Here is an 18,511-nt window from a genome sequence, read left to right as displayed (position 1 = left end):
GTCTCTTAATACTACACTCTTAAACTAAAAGTGTAGCATTAAGAGACGTTTGGGGCCCAGATGCAGCTTATATAACAAACCAGCTTTCTCTCACAGACCATTCCTTTGGAAGGTTGAATTGACTTTTAAGAACCTGGGATATTGTTGACTTTATAGCAAAGATCATTTCAGAGGTTTTCCTTCCTTCTGAAGGTTATATACTTAAGAACTCCATGTCATAAATGCACCGCTTAAATAACTCTTTAGCGAGTCATTTTTGCACTTATTTCAATTATTTTAAATGCTTACAATTGCAGGGGCATGACAACAGTTCCCAGATGCACATGCAGAAGTCTCCTTATCCACGTGGATCTCCTTAGCTCAGTCTTCCTCAACCTGGTCCCTTCTAGATATACTGGACTACAAATCCCAGTATCCTACAGCCAGCCTTAGCTGAATCGGAGCAATGCCATTTATGCATTAATCAAGTGTACAATACATCAATTATATTGCATACCAAGAAACATCAGGGGAAACAAAGAGGAATCTTCATTTAATTTAAATGTTGTTTCTTTTAAAAGGCCTGCTTATGTTTGTGGTTACAAATGTGGATAGGTGGATAAAATTCAGAGACACATCACGGCAGCAATTCCTGGGTTGTTGAAACCCATTCCTTGGTTATTTTGTGACATCTGAACCTGGAAACTCTTAAGTTGTTTAGGGGTTCATTAACCCAGAATTAACCCAATAATCACGTATGGTTTGGGTTGTTTTAACCTCCTTTACAAATGGGAAAAGGAGTTTTAACCTCCTTTTCATATGGGGAAGGAGGACAGGTCTCCTGTATCTTTAACAGTTGCATAGAAAAGGGAATTTCAGCAGGTGTTATTTGCATACAAAAGGGAATTTCAGCAGGGGTCATTTGTATTCATGCAGCACCTGGTGAAATTCCCTCTTCATCACAACAGTTAAAGCCGCAGGAACTATACTACAGCGACCAGATACAAAAGAGGGCAGGGCTCCTGCAGCTTTAACTGTGGTGATGAAGAGGGAATTTCACCAGGTGCCGCATGCATAAAAATGACACCTGCTGAAATTCCCTTTTAAATTATTATTATTATTATTATTATTATTATTATTATTATTATTAAACTGTTAAAAGATACAGGAGCCCTGTCCTCCTTTCCATAGGGTCACCCTACTCAAACATCTTAAGAGTTTCCAGGTTCTGACATCAAGAAACAACTCAGAAATAGGGTGTTCCTGGGCTAGTCACTGAGTCTCAGCCTAACTCACCTCACAGGCTTGTTCTGGGGATAGAATGAAGAGGGGGATCATGCATCTCACCTTGGGAGGAAAAGGTGGGTTATAAATGTAAGAAATAAATAAATAGTCTGAGTATAAGACGGCATCCTATGTTGCTACTTAAGCATGTACAGGTATGTGTGTGTGTTTTAAACTGCTTTTGGCACAGAGGCGGAGGAAGCATGTTCCTTGTCACTTGTGACGTCAAGGACAGATGAGTGCAACAGCTGGATGCAAAAATTATTCAAAAACGTCCCGAGGGCATGCAGGGCTGTTATGTAGTTAAAGCAAAGCAGGAGTCGTGTGCCTGGATGGGAGGCCCTTCTAAGCCACCCCGAACTCTCTGAATGAAGGAATGGACAGGTGTAACAATAAATTGGATGAATCTATTTCAGCAGGGCTGGTCACTGTTCTGGGGAGAGGTTTTGGCTTTTCTAGCGTAGGGCTGGAGAAACATAACAAAATCCAGAGACACCGAAACAAGGGCCTGGGTTTCACAAACCTCTCCGGGCTGGGAAAGATCGCTGCTTGAATCCACGGAGAGTTACTGCCATTCAAAACAGTTGGATTTTCGTACGTTTGGAAAGGCGGATTCTGCGGTGGAAATCCAGCCTCAAGGTTACGGAGGCACCAAGGACCACCGGATCTGGTTTTTAGAAATAAAACTCTCTGAGAAAAGTGCTCCAGGCAGCACAGGAATGCAGAGGGAGAAAGATGCAAGGCTAGGAAGAGGGAAAAGTCAAATGTATGCGATTTGAAGCTGGGAGACCAGGGCTGCTTCTGTACTAGGCCTTCCTCTGGAATTGTCATCAGTTGTTCTTTAACGAGAATCTGGAGAACATTGTTGTCCATTTATTGCAGGGCTTCCCCCCCCCCCCCCCGTGTTGACCTCCCCAATTTTCTCAGACTTGTCTTGTGGTATTCTTTTTACAATAAAATGCAATTGCAGCACCAGCCTGTCTGGACAGGAAACATGCAATTGAGCTTTTCGGGGGGGGGGGGGGGTTGTACCTTTAATTTAAAGATTCCTGTTTGCTGCCCCTGCTCTGTTTTATTGCTTCCTGTTGATCATGGTTGGAGGATTAGTGATTCTCCTTGCTCTGTGTTGCTCCTTGCTCTCTTTGTTGCTCTAATGTCAGGCTTTGATCCCAGATTGGGAGGGCAGATTGGGAAGCTTTAAATTATTGATTTCTGTATTTAAATCCCTGCTCAGCTCTCTTATTCAGCCGCACTTCCTCTCAGTCTAATCTATTTATTTATTTATTACATTTTTATACCGCCCAATAGCCGAAGCTCTCTGGGCGGTTCACAAAAATTAAAACCATCATAAACCAACCAACAGGTTAAAAACACAAATACAAAATACAGTATAAAAAGCACAACCAGGATAAAACCACGCAGCAAAATTGATATAAGGTTAAGATACAGAGTTAAAACTGTATAATTTAAATTTGAGTTAAAATTAAGTGTTAAAATACTGAGTGAATAAAAAGGTCTTCAGCTTCAATCTACCTTGCAGGTCATTTGTATTCATGCAGCACCTGGTAAAATTCCCTCTTCATCACAACAGTTAAAGCCACAGGAACTGTGGCAATATATGGTAGGTGTCAATGGGCCCCAACAGTTATCAGTGCACTTCAACACCGTTATAAAGCAGTAGTGTGGCTCCTGCCTTTTATATACTGCTTTCATACTGCAATATCTTGCTTGGTGTAGATTTAGGTCTTTAAAAGGTTGTCACACAGACGGGGGCCAGGATCTCTTCTCGATCATCCCAGAGTGCAGGACACGGAATAACGGGCTCAAGTTACAGGAAGCCAGATTCCGGCTGGACATCAGGAAAAACTTCCTGACTGTTAGAGCAGTACGACAATGGAACAAGTTACCTAGGGAGGTCGTGCCTTTTGAAGGCCTCCCACCCTAGAGGCCTTCAAAAGGCAGCTTGATAGCCATCTGCCAGGGATGCTTTAGGGTGGATTCCTGCCTTGAGCAGGGGGTTGGACTTGATGGCCTTGTAGGCCCCTTCCAACTCTGCTATTCTATGATTCTATGAAGATGCCCTAAGATGATTCCTGCATTGAGCAGGGGGTTGGACTCGATGTCGTTTTAGGCCCCTTCCAACTCTACTATTCTATGATTCTATGATTCTGTGCTTTGAGCTTAGGCCTGGTCTCAGCCCTTGCAAAGACACATGTGAGTTGAATAGTTTTTTTTTAACGCATGTAATACCAATCACATTCTCTCCACACTTCAGTATTAAGCTCTAAGAGGACATTCCCAGGATCCTCATAACAGCAGTAGTGAATAATACCATTATTATTCAGAAATTAGAAATAATATCTAATGCAAGTGCCTTTCTAAATAATTTTCAACTGTAAATAATTGCAGATATTCTTCATATATGGCCAGTGCAGTTTGCATCTGATCTCTCTGCATAAGGAAACAAAAGAAAACACGTAACCTGAACCCTGGGCCCTTCTGGCTGGCGGGGGTGGGGTGGGTGGGGGGAGAATAGAAAACAACAGCAGGGGAAATCTATGTGGGACTCACAGGGGAATCAGCAGGGTGACAAAACGCAAGAAATTTGATCCCAATTTTATTGCAAGCCTCACAATGTGAGTGTTTTCAGGTTCCAGGATTTATGACAATCTCCGATTTCATCTTTTAAAAGTCAGGAGCAGCAGAAAGCTGAGAGAGAGAGAAAGGCTTCAGTATAACCACAAAGCAGCCTTGGCCAACCTGGTGCCCTCCAAATGTGTTGGACCACAGTTCCATCATCCCCACCAGCAACGTCCATCTCCTATTATGTAATCCTTTGGGCCTACTGCACGAGCGACATCTCACAAAATCACGCTCTGTACAGTAAAACAAGCTTAATGGGGGGTGTAACTCTGTCACAACTGGACTTGCGGGTTGAAAACCTGAGTTCAAATTCTAGGTTCGTCCAGGAGTGAAAGCTGAACGCCTGCCCGCAACCAAGCCGCTTTAATCCCACGGAAATCGACCAGATCTAAGCCACCATAACCTCATGTAGGATTTCAGCCTCAGTCACTAACGCTCTCGGTCTTTTGAAAAGGGAATCACGCTGACCTATGAAGAGAGACTGAAAGAACTGGGCATGTTTAGCCTGGAGAAGAGAAGATTGAGGGGAGATATGATAGCACTCTTCAAAGACTTAAGAGGTTGTCACACAGAGGAGGGCCAGGATCTCTTCTCGATCCTCCCAGAGTGCAGGACACGGAATAATGGGCTCAAGTTACAGAAAGCCAGATTACGGCTGGACATCAGGAAAAACTTCCTGACTGTTAGAGCAGTACGACAATGGAACCAGTTACCTAGGGAGGTTGTGGGCTCTCCCACCCTAGAGGCCTTCAAGAGGCAGCTGGACAAGCATCTGTCAGGGATGCTTTAGGGTGGATTTCTGCATTGAGCAGGGGGTTGGACTCGATGACCTTGTAGGCCCCTTCCAACTCTGCTATTCTATGATTCTATGACCCACCACCCACAGGGAGCTGGTGTCAGAGCAAATGAAGTCAAAGGGGGAACAGCCCTGTGCACACCAAAAGTGCTAGAAACAGTATCCCCCAAATCACAGCATGAGGCCGAGGGCTGAATGGGGACAGGATCCGTCCTTGTAGAATTCCCTCCCATGGGATGTGTGTTTGCCACCCTTTTTAGTTAGGGCAACCATATGAAAAGGAGGACAGGGCTCCTGTATCTTTAACAGTTGTACTGAAAAGGGAATTTCAACAGGTGTCATTTGTATATATGGAGAACCTGGTGAAATTCCCTCTTCATCACAGCAGTTAAAGCTGCAGGTGCCCTGCCCTCTTTTAAATCGGTCACTATAGTATAGCTCCTGCAGCTTTAACTGTTGTGATGAAGAAGGAATTTCAACAGGTTCTTCATATATACAAAGGACACTTGCTGAAAATCCCTTTTCTATGCAACTGTTAAAGATACAGGAGCCCAGTCCTCCTTTCCATATGGTCACCCTATTTTAGTAGCTTTTAAAAAGATTTAAAGGTTTTGCTAAGGCCCCCCCCCATCTGCTTTTGTTAGGGTTGCTCTGGAGTTTTAAAACAGAGATTGCTCAGGGTGTTTATCTTTACTGGTCTTGACTGGGATGCTTTTAATGTTGTTGTCTTATGTTTAATGGGTGACGATCGCCTAGGATATTGTTTTTAAAATTTATTTATATGAGCTTGCTGATATTGTAAACTGCTTTGCAGAGACCACTGGTCTGGTAAAACAAGATATAATTATTTAAATCAATGAATACAGAGCTGCTCACCTGGGACAAGTGAGAACCACCTGTACAAATGAAAAAAAATTATGGGCCTGTGAGGGCAAGTGGGCTAGGGGAACGTTTTCTGGGCTAGTGACTTCCTTGGACATACTTGCAAGGCTAAGCTATAATCCCTCTTTGGAGGGTTTTCGGGTTGCATAAGACACACTGAGATAGGGTGACCATATGGAAAGGAGGACAGGGCTCCTGTATCTTTTAACAATTGTACTGAAAAGGGAATTTCAGCAGGTGTCATTTTTATGCATATGGCACCTGGTGAAATTCCCTCTTCATCACAACTGTTAAAGCTGCCCTCTTTTGTATCTGGTCACTCTAGTATAGTTCCCGCGGCTTTAACTGTTGTGATGAAGATGGAATTTCACCAGGTGCCACATACATAAAAATGACACCTGCTGAAATTCCCTTTTCAGTACGACTGTTAAAAGATACAGGAGCCCTGTCCTCCTTTTCATATGGCCACCCTACGCTGAGACCTAGTGGAGTATAGAAGCTGTGATCTAGAAATGTCCTGAATTCAAACCTTGCTGAAGCCATGACATCATTCTGTTTTCTCTCTGCTTCAGCTCCCAAATATGTAATATGGGGATACTGACCAACCTTTCAGGGTTGTTGTAGGAGTCCCGGAGGTAATGTATGGCAGGGATGGGGAACTGACCCTCTTTTCGGCCTGAGGCCACCATTGCCTGTGGGCAGGCTCTGACGGGCCAGATCCCTTTGGTCCGGGGCAAAACCGGGCAGAGACAAAAGTAGATGACCCGTTTACAGGCAGGCATTCATTCACTTTCTCCTACAAGGGCACCAATCCGCCATCTGAGCAGTGCACTGGGTGTGGGAGTTGCATGGTCCTTCCCCGCACCTACTCTCAACTGAGTCCTGGAAATCGGCCGAGCAGGGAGGAATAGTGGACCCATCGTCCTCTTTTCTCCACTGCTCACCTACTTTCTAACAAACGGGAACGGGAGAAGATCACAGAGAGCGGAAGGACCTGGCAGGAGGCCGGCGGACAGGGAAGTGGGCTGGATGGGGAGGTCCTGTGGACTGCATCTGCCCAGAGGCTGGAGGCTCCTCACCTTGATGCATGTGCCTATCTGAACTGGATTAGGGCAGTGGAGGATAACGGCATGCAGGAAGAACCCTGCTGAATAAGACTAAACGTCCACCCAGTTTCCAGTTTCCAACAGGGGCTGGGCGGATGCCTCCGGAAAGCGCCCAAACAGGACAGGATATCAACAGCGCACCCCTCTTGACTGTCCTACGCACCTCGCATTCAGGGGTACGCTACCTCCGGATGCGGGGATTCCGTATCGCCGTCCTGGTTACTATTCCGATTGATGCTCCGAGCGGTCAATTCCAAAACGGTTGCCACAAGACTGAGTAGGAGAAGGAGGGGACCGATTCCCTTTATACCTGCCTTCCCCAATCTGGTGTCTCCCAGATGCTGGCTGGCTGGGGGATGCTGGGTGTTGCAGTCCAAGACACATGCAGGGCGCCAGGTTAGGTACAGCTGCTTTATGCCATTTTTCAGGAAAGAGTTAAGAAGCTGGAAACTTCTCAGCTCCAAAGTCTATAATCCTTCATCTGCTTGAGCCAAGCAAACCCACCTGCATGTAATTCCCCACAAGCTTGGTCTGCTACAGGCAAGAGGGATGAAGGGGGGAAGGAAGGATGGAGGGAGGGAAATGAAGGAGAGAGAAGAAGACGGGTGGGGGAGAATAAAACCCACCAGGCCGCCACGGTGCTGGTAATGACGGCGCTCCTGAGCCTCCGATGCTGGGGAGAGGATGGGCCCAGCTCCCATGAATTATTAAAGCAAATCGGAGCATTTCCTAGCAAAGGAGCCCGGTGCACGGCTCTTACAGTAAAGCCACCTCTTCCATGCGCTGGGCGGCCAGGAACCCATGGGGGGTGAGGAAGGGTGGGGGTGGGTGGACGCACGTGCATCAGCCTTTCCCCGTAAGGGTCAATGGGGGCGGATATTCCTCTCCCGCGCTGGCAGGAAGGCACAGAGATGCCCCCTCGGGATCAATGGGCCCCAATCCTTAGCCGACGCAAACCGGCGTGGTCCATCTGAACTGGTGCCAAAGGAGGAAGGAAGAGCCCCAGGAAGTCTCTCTGGCTGCAGAGGGTTCCCTGGAAACAGGTGTCCAGAGTACCAGCTTGCAGGGGACACAGCACAGGCTTTGCAGGAGGAAGATACCGGGTTCGATCCCTGGCATTTCGCAGGCTGGGAAGGCCTGAGGTTGAGGAGAGCCACAGAGAGCCTGTGTAGGGTATACTAGGGTGACCCTATGAAAAGGAGGACAGGGCTCCTGTATCTTTAACAGTTGTATTGAAAAGGGAATTTCAGCAGGTGTCATTTGTATGCATGCAGCACCCGGTGAAAGTCCCTCTTCCTCACAACAGTTAAAGCTGCAGGAGCTATACTAGGGTGACCAGATTTAAAAGAGGACAGGGCTCCTGCAGCTTTAACTGTTGTGATGAAGAGGGAATTTATTTATTTATTTATTTATTTATTACACTTATATACCGCTCCCATAGCCAGGGCTCTTTGGGCGGTTTACAGAAATTCTAAAATTGAGAGAAAAACGAGTACACAAAATTTAAAATTCTAAAACACAGAACATACACACATAAAGCATTAAAAACCGTTAAATATATATATATACAAATGACACCTGCTGAAATTCCCTTTTCTATGCAACTATTAAAGATACAGGAGCCCGGTCCTCCTTTCCATAGGGTCACCCTTGGGATACAACACGGAGCTAGATATATCCCTGGTCTGACTCAGTAGGAAGCGGCTTCCTGAGTCCCTGTGTGTTTTTATCCTACCCCTCCTCTCCTCTCCCTCTCTCAAAATACTAGAACCTGGGGTCATGCCATGAAACTGATGGGTGGGAGATCCAGGACAAATAAAAGGAAGGACTTCTTCACACAGCGCAGAGTTAAATGATGGAACTCACTGCCACAAGATGTCGCGATGGCCACCAATCTGGATGGCTTTAAAAGGGGGTTGGATAAATTCCTGGAGGAGGAAAAAGCTATCCATAGCTACTAGCCCTGATGGTTGTGTGCAATCTCCAGTATTCGAGGCAATCAGCCCGTGTGCACCAGTTGCTGGGGAACATGGGTGGGAGGGTGCTGTTGCACCATGTCCTGCTTGTTCATCCCTGGCCGATGGCTGGTGGGCCACTGTATGAACAGAGTGCGGGACTAGATGGACCCTTGGTCTGATCCAGCATCAGGGCTCTTCTGATGTTCTTATAAGGGGGGTCTGTATGTCCTACTGAAAGGGGCAGCCAACATTTTCCAGCTGCTATCATCCCCAGACAGCAGCCATCCTGACTGAGGATGATGGGAGTTGTAATCCAACACATCTGGAAGGTGCCGGGATGGGAAGGGTTGCTGTACAACTACCAGGGGGGTTAACAACAACAACAGCCCTCTAAAAAACCTGCACTCCTAAGCATCTGGACAAGCGCTCCATCCGCTGCAGTATCCTCCATGTGAATCAAATAATTCTGTGAAGCTCAAAAGCTTGCACCCTCTTTTATGAAAAGCAAAGGAACCTCCTTGCTGGAGAGCTCCTCCATGAGCTGCACTCCCCACGCGTTCAATGAAGAGGGTGCAGGCTTGTAAGCAACCGTTTGCCTGCGGCGAGTGAAAATCATCTCCAGGTGACCAAGCATGGCAGCCTAATAAAAAGTCAGTTCTTTTATTTTAAGGTCACAAATGGTTTAATGTACATACATTAGGTTAGAGAGACTGGTTTGTGGGTCAGTAAGCCTGAGAAGACACCCGGGGGGGGGGGGGAAGGGGGAGACTGTTTCACAAGTCTGTGTGAGTGCGAAGCAGGGGTTACCATTTTTGGAACTGTCTGTACTATATATAAAAAAACCTGCCAGCAACCCACCCCCCTGCAATCATTACTTTTATGACATGACTATACAGCCTGTCATTCTCTCTTTCCCCTTCCCCGACCCACCACCGCCTAGGCTTCAATCAAGCTCCCTAACTGATCACTCGCGCATCTCCAAATTTGTACCATTTCTCGACTTCGGCGTTTACCCACTTGCAACGCTTCCTTATAGATGGGCTTCATTCGCACCGAAGAAGATTAAGGGTGCAATCCTATGCATGTTCAGACAGAAAAAGCATGCACAGGGTGTCTAAACATGCATAGGATTGCGTCCTAAGTGAGCTTAAAGACAATCTGGAACCGATGGCCACAGGACAGGTCAGCCATCTACAAATTTAGCCTGGAGATCAGAAATGGGGTGGGGCGGGAAGGAGGGGGCATTGGGGGATAATCCCCCTGAAGCAGCAATAGTCACACAAAATACCCTCTGGGTTCAAAACAACTGGACACATAGATTGTAAGCCTATGCGGCAGGGTCTTGCTATTTACGGTGTATAATCTGTACAGCAGATGGTGCTATATAAATAAATAAATAAATAAATAAATAATAATAATAATGTATTGTGGTGGTCGTTATGGGTTTTTTAGAGTAGCCTCTCCCACTTTCTAGGGCAGTCTTCCCAGCCAGTGAGGTGTTTTGGCTAAGGTGTCAGGCTGGGAGTCAAGAGATCCGGGTTCTAGTCCCCACTCGGCCATGGAAACCCACTGGGTGACTTTGGGCCAGTCACAGACTCTCAGCCCAACCTACCTCACAGGGTTGTTGTTGTGAGGATAAAATGGAGATGAGTAGGAGGATTATATATGCCGCCTTGGCTTCCTTCCAGGAAAAAAAGGCAGGATATAAATGCAATAATAAATAAATAAATAAATAAACAAACAAACAAACTTGTTGCCCTCCAGATGTGCAGGACTCCAGCTCCCATCATTCCAAGTCAAAGAGACCCATGGAGCGGATTCACCCTTTAGGGTCTTAGTTGTGCACTGAAAGCAGGTGTTACCCAGGAAAAATCATAACGATGCAGATCCTGGATTTTGTCACACGCATTCCACAGTGCTGCCCAGCAATTCCGTATGTATTGTTTTGCTGTACAACTAAAAAAAATCCTACTAGGTGTGGGTCTCTATTGTTATCACCATATTGCAATTGTGGAAGGGTGGAAGACAAGATGGAGGGGCTTGGCCAAGAGCAACTAGAGTACAGTTGGGCAACTTTTGGGGGTCCAAGGCCTACATTGACTCCCTGGACGCCCCCGGAGTCCACACCTGTGACGCCTCCTGCCATGCTACTGAATTTGCAAGTGAATTCAGCAGTGCAGCGACGGCAAAAAAAACCTTGACAAACTTGCTTCAAAGCGAGGTGCATGAGAAGCAAAAGTGCCTCTTCTTTTTTCTTGTCTTTTTGCAGCTGCCATGGCAGATTTAGTTGTGGGCAGCAATGGCCGCATAGGAGGGCCTGTGGGGCGCCGTGTTGCCCACCCTGGCGTAGCGGACCGACTGCAGGGGCAGGTTGCATTCTCAGGATGTCCTGATTCGTAGCTCATTTTCTTAGCAGCTACAAACGAGTGACGTGAGCCCTTATTTCTTTGGCGTCAGAGGATGCTATCACCAGTGCTGAGCTGGGTGTGCAGTTGTGTCTTAACACCACAGATGCAGCCTACTTTCCATAAGGACTGCGAGTGAGTGCATTATTAGGGGTCAGAAAGGAACTCCCCTGGCCAGGTCGGATTAGCTAATGGCCCGGTTGATTTTGCCGCCTTCATTTGCTGCATGTGATTTGGCTTACTTGCTTGAGTTACCTGAAGCCCTCTCCAGAGATGCTTTCACAGCACCTCTGCTGTCAGCTTGTGGCACGTGCTGCTGTGTTCTGGGTTCCCCAGGCCAGGATGGTCATGTTGCCCGTCAGGCAGAAATGGCCTTTAGCTCCTTCGCAATTCTATGGTCTGTCTACCATCTTTCGGTCACAATCTGCAAACGTCCATCAATTAAATGTTTTCGTAGGACATTTGCCTTCCAAAATAGGGGGTGGACAAAGGGGCTGTGACTGGTCCTGGCGTTAAACCTCAAAGAGTGCAGAAGAACCTCTTGGAGCAGACCTTGGCCATAGCTAGACCTCAGGTTTATCCCTGGATCGTCCAGGGGTCAAACCTGTTCATCTAGGTGACGCACAGGGCATCCAGCGCTCAGGCAGGGGCGAACCCTGGATGATCCCAGGATGAACCTTAGGTCTAGCTGTGGCCCTCCTCTCTTGCTCACTATTATTTCCTCAAAGGCCCCAAATCCAGAGATTTATCTCAATATGATCACCTCTGAACATTCTTTGTGTTTAATGCACCGTCCATTGCACAACTAGATTTGAAAAGCTTTGAAGAGCCTGGTGAGAACAAAACCGAAATCAAATAGCCCACATTTTCCTTGTGCCATTCGGCAGCCTTGAAATAACGACTTTAGGGAGTGATTGTCCACACCCTATTTCGCTGGCTTAAACCATTCAGTGGTAGCGGCTGCTACCGTTCACAGGTCACACCTCCTCAACCAGTCCAGCCTGGTAACGGAGCCATACAAACACCCTCCATAGTTTTTCTTTGCTTTTCTTTGTTCTTCTTCTGGCCTTAATGGGTTGGTGTGTTTTTTAAGATTTTGAGGAGTGAGAGTCCAGCATGCAGCATCCAAAGTGTGTCCTCTGCTCTGGGAGATCCACACGTGGAATGCAAGAGGTACTGATTTATTTGCTTATAAACCATTTGAATTGGACTTCTACCTGGGGCAATGCACAAAGCAGATTTTTATAAAAACCCAGATCATACAGACATCTAAAAACTTAATGAAAACAATAGCTGCATCCTGTTTTAAAATGAGATCAGACAATCACCGGCAAGGCCATCCCACAAAGGCAACAGACTCTCTAGGACTTCAAGCACCAGAACCGTGAGTTGGACCTGGATGCAAATTGGTAACCCATGGCAATGATCCTAGTCTGGGATAACGTGCTCCCTTTGCTTGATACGAGTTCAGCAAGTGCTGCTACGTTCTGCACTAGTCAAAGCTGCTGATCTGTCTATAGGGCCCGGCCCCACATAAAGTTGCATCACAGGAATCTGATCAACCAAACCGAGTTTCGCAATTGGAAAATCCGTGCAGACTTTTCCACCAACTGACAGCGTTCCAAAGAAAAGCGTATGAGAGCCAGTGTGTTGTAGTGGTTAAGATTGTTTGACTGGGAGCCGGGAGATCTGAGTTCTAGTCCCCACTCAGCCTTGGAAACCCACTGGGTGACTTTGGGCCAGTCACAGACTCTCAGCCCAACCCACCTCGCAGGGTTGTTGTTGTGAGGATAAAATGGAGAGGAGGAGGAGGATTATGTATGCCGCCTTGGGTTCCTTGCAGGAAAAAAGGTGGGATATAAATGCAATAATAAATAAACAAAATAAAATAAGTGCGCATAGGGAAACTATGACAGGGAAATGGTTTGCTGTAGAAGTCCAAATAATAAAACCAAGAGACTAAAAGTTGGTCAACTAATGGATTGTCAGCTATCAACCCCCAAATCAATTTCCCCTTTGTTAAGGACACACACCCCGCCGCTTTTTTCAAAAATCATGTTTCCCTGAACGATTCAAGCGAAGCTCCAATTTAGAGGATTCCACACACCAAGATGTCAGGAAAATCAGAACCAAAAGGAACAGCTTTACTGAGCGTAGATCCCTCTTGCATTTAAGCTTCCACAACAAAGAAAACCAAAAAGGACGATGACAGAAAGATCGTAGCCTTCATATCATCTTTTTGCACACTCCCTTCCCCTCCGTAATATTATTTTCCTCCGACGGTCGATTTTGTCACTTAAAATGCATTCTTAAAACCTGCCACGGCGGGAGCTTTTTCCCCTGGCTGAGTTCAGAATTTTACGCAGCTGCTCCGTAGGGAAGACGTTCGCTCTCAGGAAAGCCACAGAACTTAGCACTGCTCCCTTGGTCAGGGTGGAGAAATGCAAGCGAAGGAAGGGGGCGGAAAGTGATCCGAGGGGGGGCTGCCTGTCACCTTCCTGACAACACCTGGCCACTTCTGCTTACTTTAAACCAAGTGCCCGAGTTAAAAGGCACGTCCGCCTCGACTTTAGCCTAATCCTGAACCCAGGACCTTCCTTTCTCCGTATGAATTTTACAAGGCACATTGTCTGCTCTACGCTGGTGAGGCTGATTCACCCATAATTTTGCAAATGCTTGGACAGTGTTCGGAAGCCACGTGCATGTTAAAAGGCAGCCTCGATCAATAACACAATTAAGCCAAAATATTGGGACGCAAGCCAGCTTAAGTCTGATTCACATGAACTCTGTGTTCCTTGCGGCCTGCTATCATTTCTCAGCCTGAACAACACGGTACGTTTAACGAGCATCTGAGCCTATCGCCATCACCATGATCTTGCACATCACCGCAAACTTTCCTAAGGGGTGTGTGTGTTGAATGTTCTTTGCTCGCAGTGCACAATGCAACACAGGTGCAAGTACAATCAGGACTTTAACACTGATGCAGGACAACCATCTGTCAGGGATGCTTTAGGGTGGATTCCTGCATTGAGCAGGGGGTTGGACTCAATGGCTTTAGAGGCCCCTTCCAACTCTACTATTCTATGATTCTATGATGTGTACCAGCCCTTATTCCCATTGATTCAAACAAATGACATTGCTAAATGCATTTCTCAGAACTGCTATTGAAATCAATGGGACTTGCTCATGCTGGTATGTTCAGGACTAGGATACAATTGACTTAATTTATTGGGGGATCAAACTGACGGCTGCTGGTATTGGCTGAACATGTGCCTAACGGTATTATAGTCTGGGCAAAGCTATCACAGTCATGGAAAAGCTATCCTATGAAGGTACAGTGGTTAACTCTTCAAACAGCGGCTTCCACCAGTTCTGCCGTTAAAAATGACAGAGCCAACACAGGGAAAATTAAGAGAAAACACAGACCATGACATCACAGCAGGAAAACCCAACACAACAGGACAAATAATTCCTAGCTCTCCGGAGAAGAATATCTGTTGCACGCTTAGTAGCAGCTTTGACACAGTGAGATGAAACAGAGTTAACCCTTCATGCCTTGATTCCTGGCAACTGGGCTTCACAAAGGAGAATGGACTTGCATGTGTTCTACAAATCTCAGTACATTCCATAAATCTCAATTACTGCATGTTAGATTTGGTACCACCGTGTTGGAATAAAACGGAGCAAGAGCCAGGAGCAAAACCTTAGAGATGGATGAACAGACGCAGAAAATTACTGGAGTAGAGAGACGTGGGATGAATTTGATCAGATTAGGTTAGATTAGATGGCCAGATTATAATGAGAGAGTGTTGAATTATAATCTTCCACATGTTTGCTTAGGACTCAGTGCCATTAAACTAAATATGATTTACTCTTGAGAAACCACATAGAGGATTATGATGGAAAAAAGAAAGACAGGAAGAGAAATAGGGTTGAATGGGATACAAAAGATAAATAGGTGATAGGTTAGGTTTCATTAAACACAGAGACAATCAAGATAAAATGACTGCAATAGAATTCATGGTAAAAAGTATTTATCATCCCTTCCGCTTGCCCAAGAATTTTTTTAATATGCGGATGTGAATGGAACAAAACTAATAAAAGGTTTTTAAAGAAAAGTACAAAAATCTAGTACAGATTCTTCCTGAACGAATTCAGTTTGGATGGTTCCAGCAAAAATGAGGAAAACACAGAAAACGCAAGTCACCTTTTCCAAATTCTCCATTAGATATTCTGGTTTTACTTAACAGTTTGAGGTGAATAGTTCAATCCAGAAATGCAATATTATGGCTACTGGCACAAGAGAGAGAAACTGAAAATGCTCACGTATTTGATAAAGGTTTTGTTAGCTTCACCAACCCTTCTTATGTCTTAGTATGGTACCATTTTATCTTCTTCTTGGGTTATTAGGAAAAAACTACCAGACACTGGTAAGTATACTGATCTTTTAGCTGCGCTTGACCCATTCCAGTCCATGGGCCTAATTCAGCACAGATCCAAAAACTTCTTTGGCTGAGCTGCTTTGAAGGTGCCTGCATCTCTGTCAGGGGACTGTACCTAAATCCAATTTGTACTCCGAGAGGAGAAACTGAGGCTCAAATCCCCAGTCAGCACGTCAAGCGGTCCCGGGTAAAGTCACCGTCTCTCCGCTTAGCCAATGCACACTGTTCTTGGAAAGATGAAATGTGATCTGAATTATAAAGTACTTTGGGCACGATCCGCCTGGAAGTTCTGCTCCTTGCTCATTCCAATGGAACTTGGCGCAGGCGAACGTCTGTGCGGATTGTGCCCTTTGTACTCTGAAAACATTGAAACGATCGATGAAGCTGCCACATATATTTTCCGTCCGTCCTGCTATGATCTTTTCTGAGAAAAGTTGCGTCTTAGGCAAGGATCTTTCTCATCAGCCGAGATCCTTTAATGAGAGGACCCAAGCAGTGAACCTTTACTCATGCCAAGCATGTGTTCTACTGCTAAACTACTCACCGTTTATTTTTGGGCCTAGGATGTGTGAGGAACTGTATAAATTACGGCAGTGATCTGTTCCAGGCCTGGCAAAGCTGCACGAGCCATGTAAAGCTATGGGTTGCTTCCACGGGTGCTCGTGAATTTACGAGATACCCCCAAGATCCATTACTGGGGCAAGACCAGCTTTGTACAGCATCTAAGTAGCGAGCTTGCAGCTATCACAGATGAATAAGTCTGGGAGCATCTCGAGCAGGGAGCCCACAGTTTGGCACATGCTGCAAGCAATAAATTCAGTTGGAATCTCAGGTGAACGAAGTACTGGAAAAATGGGGAGGGGGGATAATTCCATGTGTTCCATTCACCTACATGGTTAGCTATGCAGCCTAATTCTCCCCCCCCCCCTTTGTTTAACCAGCCTCAAATAAATGTCAAGCAAGATCGGATGTCAAAGGTCAGGGAACATTTGAGATCGATAGCAAATCAATTTAAATCAAAAGGAGCAAACTCCCCTACCCTTTAAACCCTGGGAGAAATGATTCATACATCCCAGCTTATCGACTGACAGGAATAATTGTAAGAGACAGATAGAAATAAGAGGGGGGGGAGAGAGAGAGAGAGAGAAGTTTGTGATGTGGAGAAATCCAGCAAGAAAGAGAAATACACACCAGGAAGGGAAATGCTAAAAGAATGACAAAGTTTAAAAAATAGTAATGTCTGGTTCTTTTGTTCTTTCTATTTAAAGAAAACCTCTTGTAAAGAACTTGGAAGTTTAAAAAAACTGTTACTAAATGAAGGGGGAAAATACCAGTCTAACTTATTCCAGCACCGTTTTGCTTTTCCATCCAGAAGTGTTAATTTCAGAAACACTTTCCAACAGCTTGAGAACAAGAAATATAACACCAGCTTCATATATATGCATTCAAATAAATGTTATCTGATGCCTCCTGTCAGTTCCAACCTAAACTGTTTTTGATTCTGCTGAAAGATACATCTGAAAACAGTTATATTCATGCAAGTTCTAATGGGTTCTATACAACTTTTAAGAGCTACAACGAAGAAGGCGAAAAGGCTACTCATCTTTTTCTCCCTCCCATTTAATATTGGAGCTGATGTTTTACCATTTTGTCTCAGGCTGAGACAAAATGCCAGCAGTCTCAAACCTCCCAAAAGAGAATAAATAACAATACCAGTAACAACAATAGGAGTAATCATTCCGAAATGTCTCCTTTTTAAAAAGCTCTGTCTCTAGAAAAGCATTGACTAACAAATCAACGCTACACTTCGGTAATCGAATAATACATCCTTAATATGCGCCAGTCATCGGAGTGATTAAAAAAGAAAAGAAAAGCATTGGGAAAAAAATGAAATAGTGAACCTCTTCCCTATCCAAAACACTCTGCCACAACTTGTACCTCTTTCTCCCGCACAAGAACCCAGGAAATTCTTGGCAATTTCAAAAGGGATGAAAATGGGGGTGGGTGGGGGGTTATTAGACGATGAAAGAAAGAGTTTGCAAGAAGGAGTTTTGGTATGTTCTGGGTAGTTTTGGGATACTATTCCTTGCAAACACGGCTTCTCATGCGTGTGTGTGTATGTATGGGGGGTGGGGTGTCTCCCTACCTTTGCGCTGCGGTGTTGGCATCTAGAATCCCAGAGCTTTGCATCCAAGACCTTACAGCTGACAGCCCGCTGGTCAGAGGCTCTTCTTTCATGGTCAGCCCACCCCTGGGGAGACCCTCCTGGATGGAGAACATCAAAACAGCCTTTTAAGGAGCACGGTGGGGGCGAGGGCGTCTTCTCACCAACGCAATCCCAACCCCTGACCAGGGGCTTCCACGGAAAAAGTTTGGGGTTCCCCTATTTACTATTATGATTATGATTATTTTAAAAAAAAGCAAAGCTGAAAGGGGGAAACCCAGAAGCCCCCTGAAAGCAAAGGTCTGTGAAGAAACCAGCTTCCAAAGCGGATCCAGGGAAGGTCTCCCCCGCCCTCCCCTGCCACCTGCACACAACCACGAGGTGTTGGGGTGACAATCCAAGGGAAGAGTATTTGGGCTGGTTTGTTTGTTTCCAAGTGGCTGGGAGGGGTGGTTCTTGCTGGGCGGGGGTGGGACTGGGAAGGGGGGGGCAGTAGCCGCGCAGCTGGGAGGGGTTGGCTTTGCAGGGAAAGGGATGGAGGGAAATCAGAGCTGAGGAGGAGGGTGAAAGAAGCCCCAGTGGGAGAGGAGGAGGAGGAGGAGGAGGAGGAGGAGGAGGGGAAACTCGGAGGAGGAGGGGAGGACGGGAAGGAAGGAAGGAAGGAAGGAAGGATGAGATACAGCAGGAGGAGGAAGGAGGGGAGGGGAGGGGAGGGGAGGTCAGGGCAGGCGAGTGGATCAGGGCAGGATGGAGCGAGCCTGCCCCGGAGGACGCACCGAGAGACTCGCAGAGAGGTGAGGAGTGATGGAGAGGCGGGGTGGGGGAGAGGCGGGATTCGCGCATCGGATGGAT

At 46.1% G+C, this 18,511-nt stretch overlaps 1 protein-coding gene across 2 annotated transcripts in view; it reads right to left on the bottom strand.

Annotated features, from left to right (window-relative positions):
* LOC134405064 (transcription factor COE3-like) overlaps window positions 1-17,775 on the bottom strand; it is a 118,875-nt gene extending 101,100 nt beyond the window's left edge. For both annotated transcript variants that reach the window (XM_063136132.1, XM_063136131.1), the window contains exon 1: window positions 17,642-17,775. In XM_063136132.1, coding sequence (XP_062992202.1) covers window positions 17,642-17,775 — 134 coding nt within the window. The remainder of the gene's footprint in view (window positions 1-17,641) is intronic.
* Window positions 17,776-18,511: the final 736 nt, after the last annotated feature.

The sequence above is a fragment of the Elgaria multicarinata genome, chromosome 10 (assembly GCF_023053635.1).
Source record: "Elgaria multicarinata webbii isolate HBS135686 ecotype San Diego chromosome 10, rElgMul1.1.pri, whole genome shotgun sequence".
NCBI classification, from domain to species: Eukaryota; Metazoa; Chordata; class Lepidosauria; order Squamata; family Anguidae; genus Elgaria; species Elgaria multicarinata.
Note: the sequence above shows the minus strand (reverse complement) of the source record. Positions and strands in the feature narration are given on the sequence as shown.